Consider the following 17309-nt stretch of genomic DNA (forward strand, 5'->3'; position numbering starts at 1 on the left):
TAACAAGAAAGAAATCGACTAGCTTTAGTTATAGCACAATTTACGTCTCTTGCGTTGATAAGTTGTAATCTTGGTTAGTACTGAAATGATTGGTAATCTCTTAATTAGGACGAAGTGTAAAATCGGTCAAATTAAATGCTCTTCCAATTTTTCCAATAAGGAAAGTTGTAACCATCACATTCCACATCCCAATAGTTATTAGTCATATATGTTTCTCCAAATTTCAATAGAATTCACAACTATCATCACTCTTTTAGCCAACTTTGCTAAATAATGTAGAGTACTGAGCATTGTCACATGACATTTATCGACCGATCACCTATAGAAGTGTCACAAGCTATCAATCCCATATTGTCCTTTTATCAAACTTTATCAAATGAAAACATATATAAAAGGGTATTAGATTCTCCCAATCCAAAAATAGATATGATTTGAAAACATTATAGAGATTAAGACCATTCGAATTGTACCACCAATTTATTTTGGTCATATTTAATCAATCAAAGAGATAATTCATAGTATAAAAGTTGCTACAAGCCTACAACCACAAAATCAATGTAAAGTGAATATAAATCACGTGATTTTTCGTCAAATTCCGACGCTAGTTAAAAATTATTTCATATGCCAAGGATTTGCACCTTTAGTGGTTCACCCAAACTCAAATAGAAAAAGACACTTTTGTAAATATTGATGAAAAAGTAGTAGGAAACCATTATAGCAACTCCATCCATAATGCTGCAAAGTATAGTTTTTATTTAATTTTTCCACATATATAATGTTTGGGAAAGAATAACAAATAGTTGTTGTATGGTGGTCGATTTGGAGTGGAACGAGTGGAAGTCCTAACGCAAGGCAGTGGGGCCATTGAATGCGACCACAATTATTGATAGCCCATACGCCAAGATTGTATTAAAATAAAGTATTGTTTCATTTTCAAACCCAAGTCTTTTATTTGATTAACATCATAGCTTGTTTGGAATCATCACTCAATCTTTTATTTTAATTGCATTGGCTATCATGCTTTAATGATCTTTTCAACTCCTCCTTTTCCTTAGTTGCATAGCAAATAAAAAAACAAGTCCCTTCCCTTGTGTGATTGAAATTTGATCATAAAATGGGGGATTTGATCATCGGTCCGAGGTTGTACGGATGCTACAAATGCAGAAACCATGTGGCCATCCATGATGATATTGTTTCAAAGTCGTTTCAGGTAAAGTAAATTTGTCCTACAATTATCTCTCAACGTTATGCTCTAATCTTTGATTTGATGGAGTGTTTTGATCAGTCGAAAAATGGAAGGGCCTTCCTCTTCTCGCACGCGCAAAACGTGTATTCGGGTAGAAAGGAGGATCGGCAGATGATGACGGGGCTGCACTTGGTGGCGGACGTGCACTGTGCCGATTGCAGAGAGGTTCTTGGTTGGAAGTATGAGAAGGCTTACGAGGAATCCCAGAAATACAAGGAAGGCAAATTTGTGCTTGAAAAATTCAAGATTGTTAAAGAAAATTGGTAGCTGTCCTTTGGGATTTGCATATATAAGTATTTCTTTCACTATGTATATACACTTCTGTCACAATTAAAATTGTAATTGTAAAGTTGCCAACTGGTAAATACTAGTTTTATGTTTCTTCATGAACAAACTCTTGCATTTTAGCTGCTAAGTTATTGTTTATCCCCACATAGCAATTAGATTTTGGATTATTTTATGACATTCGATGTGGATTTCAGCTGTGAGATGTGGACTCAAGGCACTAATTTCTTTAAATGGTTTGACAATTTTTCTAGTAGAATATTTCATAATAGTCATGCGTAAGAGATGATGTGTGATGCTTTTAATTTTTGTAGGAGATGATGTGGGGCTGCTTTTAATTAATCCTAATTGACTCTATAGGAATTCCCATCACCTAAAATGCTAGGCATGCCAACCTTACCAAAACCAAACAAAAATAGCAGGGGAAAATGATTAGCTGCTTATCTCGGTAAATTTATTCTTGGCCTAAAATCTAAATGCATCTTCTACACATTCACTATCTAAAATTGAAACCAGCAAACCTCATACTGAAATTACTAAACAAGTTCATACATTCGTCCACATGTTATCACTTGACACTACTTTAGTATGTACGTTTTCATCATTTCACGCCTTCTGTTATCTCATCTGGGGCTACCAATCTGCAATTCCTTTGATCGTCGTCCCTTAAAGCATATTTAGCAGATACAACACTATCGAATATCTTACTGAAAATTCAGAAGTTAAAATATCAGCCAACTGGAAGATATTTAAAAAAGATAGAGATGAAGCAAAGCAAGTAACACATTGCATCTTCTGGAGTTGCGGATTGCACAAAAGCATAATTCCGACATATTAAGAACCCTCCCATAACACACAAACTGTCTTTCTATGTCATGATATTTAGTATGAAATCACGAATAGGGTAAAAGTTTATCACAAAAAGGGTTTTAGTTGATCTTGGTTTAGATAAGATGCCTATCATGCAAAATGAAATGTATATAAAATAATGCCAACGATGAAATAACTCTTAGGAATGGGAACCTCATGAAAATCCTCCAGAAACAGCTGACAAAAAATTTCTCATTTAACAGGTGCAAAAGTGAAACACAAAGGTTACATACCCTGGCCCTTTCAACTCTGTGTATGTCATGCTCAAACAATGTGTCATCAAGACCACAAATGTTATATCTTGCACTCCTTTCTTCCTAGAGGTAATAACTAGCATGAGTAAAAGGAAAAAATACCCCCACAGCTGGCAGTAGCATCACTAAGAAATCGTTCACAATCAAGAAATAAATAAAGTGAAAAACTTTTGCAACCAAGGAAAATCAATAGAGAAAAACCTTTGCATTTTGCAACGAAATAAATGAAGAACAAAACCTGAAAAAAATGGGAATGTTCTGATGAGATGAAGCCAATTGCATCAATCCTGGCATCATGTGGTCAATACAGCTGCCACTAAAAATCCCACATCTATCACTCCAAATAGTATTGCTGTCTTAGCCTGCATATATATATTATACTTGGGTAATTAATTGAATGCATCAATAATGAATGAAAAATTGAAAATGAGGTTAGTAATATAGTATCTTTATGGATGGAAGAGAAGCAAAATAAAAGAACAAAGCAACGTATATGAGCTCCACAACCACTCCGAAGCCATTGACAGTCGCTACCAAGTAAGCATCGGGTTTAATGATCCCGTAGTATGTCAACAGAGATGAATTCAGCAGTGTACAAATGTACGGAAGGCTCTCGAATTCCTCTGTCGTCTTACGTTTCAAAATCCGAGCAAATGTCTTCCTGCATAATTATTTAATTAAATCACCACTCATCAATATCTTCTTATACTTATGCATACTTACATTGGAGATAGAAACACAAGAACTGAGATTATGTTCTGAAGAACAAAACCTGAAAAAAACTGATGAGAGTTAGGAGGTAATTAAGTAAATGGAAACATGTGAATGATACAACTTATTGACCGCCTCGTGATTAGTGTGGTTGGCATAGCATTGCCATTGGCATCATGAATCCATCTGAACCAATACCAATCTGGTGTGATGTGCAAGGAAAGTGGAAGTGAAGAACATTTCCATGTGTGGATAAGAGAAATAGGTAGGCCTTGCAAAGTTGCAATAGAATCTCATTTTCCTAATCATAGCTCCAGCCTCTGTTTTGGAGGCACGTTTATATAACTCTTCCAATCCTTTCTTCAACATTTACCTCACAATAGCCATCATGTTATGATATTAAGCCCAGTATTGCTCAGATAACACTTGTAATTCTACAACCAATCGCAATACATTGAACAAGAATACTTACTTACAAGTTACAAATAAGTGATCAAAATATTGATTGCCAAGGGACAGGAGCTGCTTCCATGATGTATTCAATAAAAAATAATTCGACCAGACTAGATGCAATTTTGATAAAGACTCCCTTTTTTCTGAAATCTCTCCGCTCCTACTGGTTCCTTGGTTCCTTTTCTTTTGTTTCTCAACTATAAACTGGGAAAAGGAAAAGCATCAAGTGATCAAACAATTTGATGCAGAATTGCAACGTGGAGTGAGAAGAACATATATATGAAACCAACAAAATCAAACAAAACACCAAAACAATTCGCACGATGAAATGTAGTTGTCAGCTAATACAAAAATCCACAGGGCGGAGAAGATAATCCAAATTTACTACCTGATTTCATCTCAATACGTCCAGTTGGTCCGATTGCAGAGTCTCAAACTCAAAGTTGCTGCAAAAGATTGGCCCCGTGATTTATCCATTTATCCTGACATTGATCGACAATGGTTCTCCATTTATGCTTGAGATAACAATAAGCATTCTAAGTTGTCCTTTGCAGAGTGATGTAACCTTCAATGATCAAGAAACTCAAACAGTAGATCTGATGTGTCATACGCCCACTTTTTGTGGGTTGGATCTGGGATCTATCAGGCCCACTCTAGGCTTAATGCGTCGAGGCCATTTATGATTAAAGAACCCAAACAGAAAGCCTCTTTTTTTATACGTTTTAAAAGAATATTGAAATTAAGTCTATTAGTTTTGCCCAATATTCAAATCCACATACTCCAGTGAAATGTTTTTCTAAAGTAGTGTTTATGTTGCCTTATTCACAAAAATTAACCAAGAATCAGACTTCACCTTTACTTCAACTAGTGTTACGCATGTGCTGTGCACAGATAAATCACATAATATAATACTCCATAATATAATGTTTAAACATTAAAAAAATATTTGTGCTAAAAATATGTACAAAAGAACTATTGTCAATACCTACAATTTTCTTATTCTAGGGCTAGAACTTCGCAAAATAATATTTTTGGCTTCTTGCTTGTGTTTTCATCATTGCCGAAAAACAGAAAGAGCTGGCTAAAGGAAAATGAAAAGATTACAGTAGATGAGAGATATCATAATAAAACAGGAAATATACTCTAAAGCCTTTTATACCTTTTGCAGGGATGAAAAGTCTATGCCAAAATGTTGCAGATGCTGTGCTAGAAGTGGGTCTACGACACTTTCATCCTCCACACAAGAGTAAACGTCTGAGCTGCCAAAGTTTGAATTTCATGATTATACATGAAAAAAGGCAATGTAGCACCAGAAAAACATAAACCACAAAGAAGTGCTTCAATGTTTCTCTGAAGAAATGAAAATACAAAACCTTAAAGGCATAAAAAACATAAGCAATTGGTGTATCCAGTAAAGAAGTAATCAAGTGATATAAAATATGTCAAGGAAACCAAACTTCGGACTACATGTTAAATTACCAATGATGCCATTCATACAAATACGTTTGTTTTGCAGACTAATTGAAAACCAAGCGTAGGTAAGAACAATGATGATTAAGTCAAAACCAAACATATTGTTCTATACAAACAAAAAATCAATAGGCACTTAATGCCCACATTGGTTTCGCTTTACCATCACTTTAGCCTGCCTACAGCATACAACAAATTAAATAGTCACCTCTGCATCTATCAATAATCTTAATATATATGTGCATGCGTGTGTGTGCTGAAAATTAGCATCACATAATAAATATTGAAGAAACAGATAATTAAGCAGTAACTGCTCCAATATTCCACTAACCACTACATAGCCGTTACGTATATTACTACAGTATAATTTATGATTTCTGATTATTAAGTCTTTATTTCATTTTATTTTATTATAATATTCATAGTGGCAGTTTTGTAAATATCTCCAAAATTCCCCTTTTATATATTTATAGATAGCAACAGAAGCAATAAGAACATTCAACATATCAGCTTTACAATTAGAGTTGTAAAGCCCTTTAAATTAAGTGGATTTATTCATAGAGCACCCTTTATCCAACATTTGATCAGAAATCTTGATCCCCTCATTTGCATAACCCTATTTAATCAGTAGGCTATGAGTAAAAGAATTCGGACTATGTCATCCTTGATTGTTTCTTCTTAATAGGCTTAATATGTGGAGTACTAGTTTTCTTTGATTGAGTCTTCTCAATACATATTTCTCTATATAGGGGAGCTCACCTTTGTAACCTTCCTGCAGTTAGAAGACATATTGCATAGGTTAAATGTAAATGATGTTACACAATCTTTAATATGCTAATAAGTTAAGTTATTGACTATTGTAAATCTCATATTTTGTCTTCCGCTGAGATCCTCTTTATCTTAGAAATAACATGTTTGTCTCTTTATTTAATTCTCACTATCTTTACTTTCCAACACCACCCCACTTAATTAAGTTATGTGACCAGGTTGTTGTTAGGGTATGCTCTTGATTTATAATTTTATAATCCAATTTCACATCCTCCAGTACAAAAGAAAAAAGGTAATTATGACAATGAATATATCTTAATTTGTTTTACATATTCCTTCCCGGTACTCCAATGTCAACTTTGAAATTATTTGACGGATAATATTTGCCAAACAGAAATCGCCAAATCATATGATTGTGGCAGTTGTCATTATTCCAAAACTTAATTTGTACAAGAAATTATTGTCCCACAGAGAAACGATACAAATAAGGCACAGGTATGTGATGCAGATGGAGGCGGCACTGCCACAGACAGCAAGCGCACCACTAAGATATCGCACAGCTCACACCCATTCGCTTTCCTAAAATTTATTGTGCCAACCAAACCCTCGCTTTTAATGTCTCATTCTATTTTTATTATCTCCATGCTTTTTTCTTGAAATAGTTTTTTTTATCGTATATACATATGCAGATAAAGAAGATATAAAAGGAATAGATAGACCAAGATTGTATCCAAATCTATATGCCTGCTTATAGTTGACATGGTATGGAGAAACCCTGCTTTGCCCAATGGTGGCAACCAAGCAATTGTGCCCTTTTACCAAGCAAGTTGTAGACTTCTTTTCTTCTTCTACAAATTCCACCCTTTCAATCTTTGAGAAGCTTAATTCACCCCTAAACTATACTAGTAATTATTTTTCTTTTTTTTTGTTTTTTTTTTGGCGGGGGTCGGGGGTCGGGGGGGATGCTGATTGCAAATTATAGTTGAACTTTTCTATGTTCGAATGGTGACATAAGGTTTGAAGGGTTCTTTCACTTAAAAAAGTACTTATAATAGTAAAAGAGAATTGAGGTTTGCCTATCCGATTATTCGAATCTAAAAAAGTGAGCACTCTATGTCCACACCAATTTAATATAATTTTTGCTCAAATGAAAACGTCTTTTAATCACCAATAAAGTGGATATGCTCATACATCAACCCATTACTTTACCTCGTCAGCATCTAATCTGTAAAGTATAAACAATCATATAAAACAACATGATGAAGCAAGTGGCTTCCAAATCATCACAATAATATAGTACTACTAGTAATTGTGTTTCTTGTAAATGAATCTAAGTAAATTTAAATAAGCAATCAGCTCAGCCCTTGCACGAATGGTAAAAAAAACATGAAATAAATCAAAATCCAATCTATACACAAAATTACAAACTTTAATGTATATAGAATATAAAGAAGGAGAAAATTCTATTCGTTAAAATGCTCGTATAGTTTGACATCTGTCACCGTTCACATTCATCTTGATCGAACGATCCAGGTCTCTTGCTGCTCTTCAGCCTCAACAGTCCATACAATTTTCGGAACTCCTTAGGCATTGTTTCCTTCCAGGCGGCACCACCGCCTTCCTCCGCGATAGACGGCGGCGCTGGAGACGACGCCGAACTGTCGCTCAGCCGCGTCGCGACCTTTCCGCCGCTCTTGCTGTTCGATTGCAAGGCGGAGATGACTGATTTCAATGCGCGGCTTGGCGAAGACCGGTTCACCAACATCAATTCGCTGATCTCCGCCGCGCTCATCTTAGCTCCGCTCTGGAAAATCTCCTCCACTTGAGGAAACAATTTGTGCTCCTTCACTCCGAGATAATTGTTTGCCAAATTTTTGAAAGAGACGAAATCACACATGGGGAAGTGAATGTGCATATCGATTCTCCCCGGCCGGAGCAGAGCAGGATCGATTCCAATTCCGTCTTTGTTGTTCATCGTGAAAATGAAAATCCTCTCGTCCTGCGAATTCAATAGCCCATCCATAAAATTCAGCAAACCGGATGACGTAATCCGCGCGTTTGACCTCTCTGAAACGTAACGATCCAAATCCTCGACGACGATCAGAGACTTGCTCGATGTTTGCAACAGAAGCGAGTTCAGATCCGCCTCGTCGGCCACTTGCGAGAGATTGACGTAGTAAACGTCGTAGTTGAGGAGATTCGCCGTGGCGGCGATGAAACTGGATTTCCCGGTGCCGGAAGGGCCGTAGAGGAGATAACTGCGCTTCCAAACGCGGCCTAGCTTGTGGTAGTACTGTTTCGATTTCAGAAACGTTTCCAGATCGTGGCGAATTTTGGCTTTCAGATCCGGATCGAGCACGAGCGCGTCGAAATTGGCGGGGTGGTTGAACGGAACCGACTTCCACCTGCCGTCGCGGTGGTTGTGAATCTTCAATTCCGTCCCCCTCTGCTCGATGTCGTCGGAGACCGCGTGGATGTGTTGAAGGTAGGGTTTCAGAATTCTCCGCTTATCCTTCTTCTTAATCCTCAGCACGAAGCTCCGGCGAACAATCTGATTGCCGCGATCTCTCTCCACTTGATTGAGCCACGAAACTCGAGCGCCGAGGAAAACGTCTTGGATCGCCTGATTGTCGTCGACCGACAAAACGATGTCGTTTGGCTTTTTCCCGTTGAAGAGGTTGGTGAAATCGGAGTCCTCTAATGAAGGCAGAGAACTGAGGTAGAGCGAAACTCGGCGGTAGAAGAGGTTCTGCTGCTGGGTGGAATCGTTCAACTCGGGGACCTTGAAGTGCTGGTGCACGTGAACTCGGTCTCCGCCCCATTCAACCCATTTCCTCACGGCGTAGATGAGAGCGGTCCGGTGCAGAAACCACCGCACCAGAAAAATCGAGCAGACAATCGAGAACAATATCAACAACAGATTCACAACAAACATGGATATATCCAGTATGGAGTTTCTTTATTTATTTTCGGGTGAATTGATGATTTGTTGAGGCGAAGGAGAACCTTAACAATTAATTACAGAGAATTTCATTGTAGATGGAGATTATATAGGGAGGAAGTATTAGTAGCTGTCAACGAGTGAGACCAATAATACTGGGAAAGATGTGGGCGGAGAAATTCGATTCTACTTGGTATTTCGAGATTCGGCCTCAAATTTTATTTTTAATAAAGTAGACAGAATTTTAATTAATTAATTTTATTTATTTATGTATTTATTATTTATCGTTCATGAAGAAAATTTATAAATGAGACAAATTTTGGAATTGGCAATGATTTAAATAGAGAAGTTCGAAGAAAAAATGGAGAAATATTAGAATTGTCAAATAGAATAAATTATTGAAAAGTAATGAAGTTGATTCAAATTCTAGTAATTCTAAAAATAATTTGAAAAAGTATGAAGTTTGGATTTTTTTTTTCTTATAATGAATTTTTTTAAGAAATTGCATATGATATGTTAACCATGGAATCAAGTCATCACTAAGGATAGTGACAAGGCTGGATAGCCGAAGGCTAGTTGAGAAGTGAGCTGAGGCATGGAGATGCTCGACTATATGACTAATGAAGGCTGCGAATGGTGTATCAGGGTGAGGTGAGTCCCGGCGAGGCAAAAGTTACGGCCTAGACAAGAAGTGTTTATGTCGGCGGGCGGGAGGTTGCAACTTGCAATGGGGATGTCAGTTTAAGCTTGGAACTTGCTAGTGAAATACTTAAATGTGAATTTACATAAATATAATTATCGAAGTAAAATAATTTCAAGCTTAATTCTAGTAGTACTATAAATTTGATAATTAGACATTAATCAGGTATACCTGATACCGAACGAATACTGAAGATTCAATATGAACCCTGACTCCGCACCCGATAATTGTGAGCATCATATCCGATACTTATCGAACATTGACGATACTAATTAGAACCTGATGGTCGTGGACACTCAACAATTTAAAGTTTTACATAAATTACATATTCAAATTTAAAACTAGTTGTACGTACCATTATATTGGTTGAGGCTTAGGTCTAAGTTAACAGAGGTGTTTTGACAATTTGAATCCTCCTCGTGATAGTTTCATGACTATTTTAATACGACTTTTAATTTATATATTTAATGTCACTTTTAATTTCATCTTCTCCTAAATGTATTTGATATTTAATAATATATACTCCCTTCATCCGCGAACAGGAGTCTCATTTCTTTCCAGTACAAGTTTTATCTAATGTTAAAAAAAGTGGATGGAAAATAGTTATTGAAGTATGAGTCCCACTTGTATATATATTAGTTTTAAATGATATGTGAGCGGAATGAGTTGGTGAAATGTTAGGCCTTTTACCATTTATGGTAATTATGAACCGAGACTCCTATTCACGGACGGATCAAAATGGAAAAACAGGATTCCTATTAGCGGACAGAGGGAGTATGTGAGAAAAAATTCATTCGATTAAATAAGTAGAAAAACTAACACGCCCTCCGTCACACAAGAGTATACACTCTTGGTTGGGTATAAATTTTTGTACACAATTGATTAATTAAGAGAGATATCGAAAAAAAAAAGTGATTGAAGTATTATCAGTGGAGAATGAGTCTCATCTCATTAGAGAGAATAAAGTTTTTAAAATTATAAAATACATATGCTTGCGTGACAAACTAATAAAAGAAGGGATAACTGCCTTAAAAATCATTAACTTTTGCCATTTTTCGGTTTTTCCCACAACCTTTCACTGTAGCATACAAAATCATAAACTTTGTCGGAGTGTGCAAATTTCCCTTTCGACCCGACCCATGACTTTTCCGGCTGAAATAACGCGGACGTGGCATGCCTGAGTTCTTACGTGGAATACGCCGGAAATTTATAAAACTACGTCGTTTTATACATACAAAACGACGTCATTTTACAAATGAAAACCTTCAATTTCATCAAATCCCCAAATTAAACCCGAATTAGGGATTAAAACTTTCAATTTCAATTTCAGCCTCTCCCATCGCGAAGTCGAGCTTCAGCTTGGTACGCAATATTAACTCCTTCAGATTGAAATCCATATCGAGGTAATAATTGATTCAATTAGCGATTCTCACTCTCCCGTCGTGAATTCGAGCTCCATTGTTTGGAGATGCAAAAATGATTCTCGTTTATGTTTTGAAATGTGAGATATCGGGTTCAATTATGGAACGTGAGTTTCTGGGAGTGAAGGTGAGTGAGATTGGGAGGAGACGGCGGTTGTGAAGGTGAGTGAGATTAGGGTAAAATTTGGGGGTAAAATTTAGGGGAAGTTTTATTAAAATTGCATTTAAATAAAAAATAATGTTTCATGTTTAGTCAGCAGCCATGTAGGATTAAAACGACACGTCATCTATTTCTTTAACCGGAAAACCCGAAATGGGAAAACGGTGCACTCCGACAAAGTTTATGATTTTGTATGCTACAATGAAAGGTTGTGGGAAAAACCGGAAAATGACGAAAGTTAATGATTTTTAAGGCAGTTATCACAATAAAAGAAAGATCAACAAACTTTTTCTCTTTCGCTCACCTAAACCACTGATGGATTCAGGATGTAGAAGGGGGTGATCGCCCCCTCTCGGCTGTCCAGAGACGTTAAATATACTTTTGGGTCGGGCTGGAAATAGCAAAATCGCCCCCTCTCTGTGTAGAAAAATAGTACTCCCTCTGTCCCATCTCAAGTGATTGACTGTTTTTTGGCACGTGTTTGGGTAAAATGATACTACCTCCGTCCCCCAATTTTGACACACTTTGACCCGACACGGGTTTTAAGAAATGTAATGGAAAATGAGTTGGAAAAGTTGGTGGGATGTGGGTCCTACTTTTAAAGTATTAGTAGTTTTATAATAAAATGTGAGTATGAATGAGTTAGTGGAATATGAGATCCACTACCAAAAATAGTAAAAAGTGAAGTGTGTCAAATTTTCAGGGACGGACCGAAATAATAAACTGTGTCAAAATTTGGGGGACGGAAGTAGTAATAAATACTCCCTCTCTCCGTCCACAAAAAATAGAGCACATTTACCATTTTTGGCCGTCCACAAAAAATAGAGCACATTCATTTATGGAAAGCTTTCAACAAATAATAATCCTGCGCATCATTATGTTAACACTACTTCTCACTTACTTTTTCTCATTCTCTCTTACTTTTTTGCATTCTCTCTTATTTTACCAATTCTATTTTAAAACCCGTGTCATACACTAATTGCTCAGTTTTTTGTGGACGGAGGAGGGAGTATATAGTTAAAGTGGAGGAAAAGTAAAATAATTAATAGAATAATGTATATACGACCCTCTTCTATATTATTCTATTTCTTACTTTACTTTCTCTCCACTTTAATTATTTATTATCATTTTCGCAAAATAACGGCCAAAAAGAAATCAATCACTTGGATTGGGACTGAAGGAGTATTGTTTTTCAATAAATGTCAGGTTGTGTTGTTGGTCTTTTAAGAAAGAAGTCTTTGGAAGCATTTTGCCTTCTTTTAATCCTTTTTTTTAATCAATTCATATTTCTTATTACCAAATCAAACCATTTAAAAATACTTTATAAATCTCTATTATTATTAGTTTACATATATTGTTTTGTTATAAGTATTTATTTTTTGGTTAAATAATTTTTTTTAATATTTGATACTATATTTTATTTATTACTATAAAAATACTTGTTTTACATGATCTTTATTGCATCTTATTAGTTGTATATCAAAATAAACATTTGAAATATTTAGTAGTATTACTTTTATATTTTTATATTTTAATTAATACTCCATCCATCTCATTTAAGATGACATGTTTTCCTTTTTAGTTTGTCCCAACTAAGATTACACATTTCCTTTTTTGGTAACTTTCTCTTTCCAATTAATACACCTGACCACTTTTTCTCACTTCTATTTAAATATTCATCTTTCTTTCTCTCTCTAATATTTACACTCACATTTCTCTCTCCAATTAATTATATTAACCAATAACACTTAAAATCTCGTATCGGCTAAGAAATGTGTCATCTTATCTGGGACGGAGGGAGTAGTATATTATTTAACTTTATTATTAAAGATTATATTAATTTTTTTTAATATTTAATTTCGCCTCCTCCATATTCGGGTTCTATCCACCATTACTTGAAACCAATATTTTTTCTCTTGCTGCATGTTGTTGTAGAACAAAAGGAGTACTATATCTTTACCTCTCCTGTTGCATCTACTTACAACAACAATGACACCAACCTAAAAAAACTTCCTAAGGCCATCTCCAATCATACTTCATAAATGAGTTTTGGTGTAGAAATTCTCTCCAACCATACACCAAACTCAAATTCATTTTTGGTGTTTTTTTTGAAACAACTCCAAATATGGTGTTACTGCAAAATTTTTGTGAGTAAAAAACCCAAAAATGGTGTAAATTTTGAATTTGGTATAAATGGTTGGAGTAAAACTACTTTTTGGTATGACATATACTCAAAAATTTGAGTTTAGTGTAAATGGTTGAAGATGGTCTAAGTATTGATAATAGCCTGTGCGGCCGTGCCCCCAACATTAACTTCTGACTTCGTCATTGTCGTCGGTTAAAAGGTCAGATCAGGTAATTCCTCAACCTGCTACTATTTTGACAATCCTAATTTAGGGATTGATCTACAAAGCTAATTTGATACGTTAATGATATAGATATGATCCATTTGTGGTCTTTGCGCTGTGAATAGTCTAGTGTCTTCGTACTGGCCTCGGTCCGAAAACTTAATACATATTGTGTTGCTCAATAATTAATTCATCTTAATGGTGAATGGTCCGAAAACTTAATGGTGAATAGTGAACCATCTTACTAGTTACATTCTATATATATAGAATAGAATTGGGTGAAATTAATTAAAAATTGTAATTTGATATATTTATAATAAATCGAACATACTATAATAATTATTTTTTTTAATATATAAACATAATTTGTACCTGAGTCATTAAGAAAATATAATATAGTTACTAGTTATCGTGCGGCCAACCGTTTCATGTAATGGTGGACATTTTAAAGGCAATTGTTTTGTGAAATATAAACCAATTGATTATGTGGGGAAGACTTTCTTTTTCTCTTTCTTTTTCTTTTTTTTTTTTGGTTGTGAAGGTGGGGAAGATTCTTTGATTAATTTGTAACCACGAAAAGGCAGAAAATATTAGCGAACAAGACTAAGTCTGTCTGGGTTAATTATTTATTTTCATGGGTCCTTAATAATGACATATTCCCCATCAAATAAAAAGTTAAGATAACTGCCTCGAACAATCGTCCACTCGCTAAGATATTTTAATATAAATTGGACCACTTTTTGTTATTCGCCGAGGCTAACCTTTCGCGTGGAAGCCGTGTAATCTTAATCATCTGTCTTTTTCCCAGTTAAATAAACAAGAAATGACTTGGAATATTTTATTTTATGAACAAAATAATCTTTTATATACTTATAAGTTATATCTTAATAGTTGCTCTGAATCAATTATGAATGCGTGATTTAGCAAGAAATACTCCCTCCCCTTCCATATTTTGACATTGCGCTCAAAGGCCAGATTTTTCTAAAACATAAAATCATATATAAAAATTAATTCGTATAATCAAACCTCTAAACATTTGTTTGAGATAAATTCAAGTTCCTCAACTTAAATTAGTTTTTGAGAACTGCTTTGCGAGCAATATTTCATACGCGCCAGGAAAGAGTACCATTTATTACACTAGTTAACATTTAATTACATAAATTAAAACTTACTTATACTAATTAACCTAGTGTTTGTGATTTTGACTTATTGGTATAAAGATGAACCTTCCGTCCTCCCAAAGTCGTTGAGTCATATTTTTTTTGGATTGTCCTAGAATAACTGAGACATTTTATTTTCTAAGAATTTTTTTTTAAAATCTCTAATACTTACTCTCTTTGTATCTCCCTTATTCCACTTTTTCCAATTTAACTTTAATACATCAATTTCTTAAATCTCGTGCCAAAAGAAATATTATAACTATCTTGGATGGATGAGAAAAAATTCCCTAGTCTAGACATACCATTTGGCATAATGAACTGATATGCCCAACAAATAATTATTTGACAAGTGGAATTCTATAAAAGTTATATTCCAAATATATATAACTATTACATGGAAACTAGTGGTTGTAAATCTACATTCAATTAGTATTACATTAACTTAGAGAAAATTTTCCAAAATATTTTGAACCTTTTAAAATACTCTCAACTACATATCGATTCTAATGGGAGTAATATATGCGTACAAACAATAATACACGTCTTTTTGCAATTTTATTTTATAATTTTAAAAATTTCTTAAATTTTTATATGCTATCAAAAAAGTAGAAAAAGATTGCAATTCATATATGCTAATAAAAATTTAAGTTAATAGCCACACTTCATTATTTATGTACTCCGTAGAATACACGTGATATTATTACCTAAATGTATATTAACCTAAAATAAAAAGTTTGGCTATTAATTTAAATGTTGTTGATATATTATTAATTATTTTATATTTTTTTCTACTTTTTTGATAGCATATAAAAATTTAGGAAATTTTTAATATTATAAAATAAAATAGCAAAAGACATAGTATAATTGTATAAATATATTACTTCATTATATTTGGAGTATGAATATGACATAAGTCTAAAATATTTTGAAATTTTTTCAAAAATTTAAAGTAATAATCGACTTTTAAATTTACATCCATTAATTTCTATGTATAATAATGTATAGTTGGAATATACATTTTTATAGAATTCCACTTGTCAAATGATTATTGGTTGGACATACCAACTCATTACGCCAAATGATATGCCAATATTAGAGAATATGGTATGTCTAGACTAGGGAAATTTTTCTCGGATGGAGAGAGTGTAATATATCACTTATCTCACCGATATATTTAAAAAATACGTATATATACAAAGAATATACATTGTGTAACCATGGGATTAAAACTTTAATAGAGAGGTCTGAAGTTGGGCTTTTCTATTTGAATTATGGAGAGCCCATTAAGTATATGTAGTTCATTATGGCCCTTCATTTATTATACTCCTCCATTTTCGAAAATATTATTGCAATTATTATATTTATTGTTTTATAAGTATATTACTTTCTTTTTTTAAGTACGGAGTATAATTTTATACTACCATTTTATATTTTAATTAGTATCACACCCGTGCTATGCATGGCTTATTTTAATTTCTTCAAATTATGAAATATTTGTTTGAATTAAGAGATAATATTGTTATATAGATAGCACCGCTTATTTTATTTTCTTCACATTATGATATTTTTTTATAGATCTAAAAATTATGTATGTAGTAATAATGATAAGCTATACTACAACAAATAACATCACACATATAATAAGATCTTAAAATAGTTTCAATGATATTTAACACTAATAAACATATAATACAATATTACTGCATTTGATAAATATAATTAGTTTATTAAAGAAGGTTGTGATATACTCTCACTGTGTAATTTGTGTAAAAAATTAAGAATAATTTGGAGTACAAAATTATGAATTTAGCATAATTTGTATAAAAAATTGAGAAGAAAATTTTTATTATATGATGGTAATATTGATAGGGGAGTGATCAATTGATAACTAATTAGCAATCTCAAACTAAGACTAAATCTTAGCCATTATATTAGAAGATCTAGTGGTTGAAATAATGACACATGAATTATATTTTTAATTAAGAAAATTAATAAATAAAATTAGAGGGTATTAATGTCAATTCCCTCTCATTAAAATCATCTTAAAACTTAAAATTTACGTAACTCTCTCGATTTAAATTATTTTTTCGCAAAAAATATATCAAATTAAAGATAATTTTATAAGTATTCCAACGATATCTCAATTGCATATGTTCCGATGACGTTCGGATGATGAAATTTGATATTTTTTATTTTAGTTTTCGTAAATGTTGATAACTAGATTTTTATCAACAAATACATCAAAAAATCTCAATAAAACCATGTAAAAATCTCAATAAATATGTGTTGATATTTTCTTGTACTAGTGTTGATATTCTTATGTCATATTGTTGATATTTGTAATACACTATGTTGATATAAAAAAACATTCACGAAAATTATCATATGATAACATAATGACGATATTACCCTTTTGTTGATATTTTGTCTACTATTTATTGAGATTCGTAAGATTTAATCTCATTCACTCATTTTAAAATCTAAGAATAGAGATTTAATCTTGATTTTAGATTAGAGTACTA

At 33.6% G+C, this 17309-nt stretch overlaps 2 protein-coding genes and 1 long non-coding RNA gene across 3 annotated transcripts; 1 reads left to right on the forward strand and 2 right to left on the reverse strand.

The window, feature by feature from the left end:
* Window positions 1-942: 942 nt before the first annotated feature.
* LOC125201999 (protein yippee-like At4g27745) lies at window positions 943-1632 on the forward strand. The gene is made up of 2 exons (XM_048100307.1): window positions 943-1210; window positions 1286-1632. Exons 1-2 carry the CDS (start codon window positions 1115-1117, stop codon window positions 1511-1513), a joined length of 324 nt encoding a protein of 107 aa, XP_047956264.1. The 5' UTR covers window positions 943-1114; the 3' UTR covers window positions 1514-1632.
* A 1391-nt stretch (window positions 1633-3023) lies between these two features.
* On the reverse strand, window positions 3024-4419 carry LOC125202453. The gene is made up of 3 exons (XR_007173102.1): window positions 4208-4419; window positions 3379-4023; window positions 3024-3316 (listed from the first exon to the last, which is right to left on the reverse strand). It is a non-coding gene; the product is annotated as an uncharacterized LOC125202453 (long non-coding RNA).
* A 2950-nt stretch (window positions 4420-7369) lies between these two features.
* LOC125201484 (AAA-ATPase At2g46620) lies at window positions 7370-9143 on the reverse strand. Its single transcript, XM_048099625.1, has one exon. It carries the CDS (start codon window positions 8990-8992, stop codon window positions 7556-7558), a length of 1437 nt encoding a protein of 478 aa, XP_047955582.1. The 5' UTR covers window positions 8993-9143; the 3' UTR covers window positions 7370-7555.
* Window positions 9144-17309: the final 8166 nt, after the last annotated feature.

The sequence above is a fragment of the Salvia hispanica genome, chromosome 1, assembly GCF_023119035.1.
Source record: "Salvia hispanica cultivar TCC Black 2014 chromosome 1, UniMelb_Shisp_WGS_1.0, whole genome shotgun sequence".
NCBI classification, from domain to species: Eukaryota; Viridiplantae; Streptophyta; class Magnoliopsida; order Lamiales; family Lamiaceae; genus Salvia; species Salvia hispanica.

Excerpts from the sequence above, each read along its gene's own strand:
- LOC125201999 (XM_048100307.1), top strand. The coding sequence starts at position 1,115 with ATGGGGGATTTGATCATCGGTCCGAGGTTGTACGGATGCTACAAATGC. Across the intron at positions 1,211-1,285 it reads TTGTTTCAAAGTCGTTTCAG|TCGAAAAATGGAAGGGCCTT; the intron begins GTAAAGTAAATT and ends TGTTTTGATCAG.
- LOC125201484 (XM_048099625.1), bottom strand. The coding sequence starts at position 8,992 with ATGTTTGTTGTGAATCTGTTGTTGATATTGTTCTCGATTGTCTGCTCG.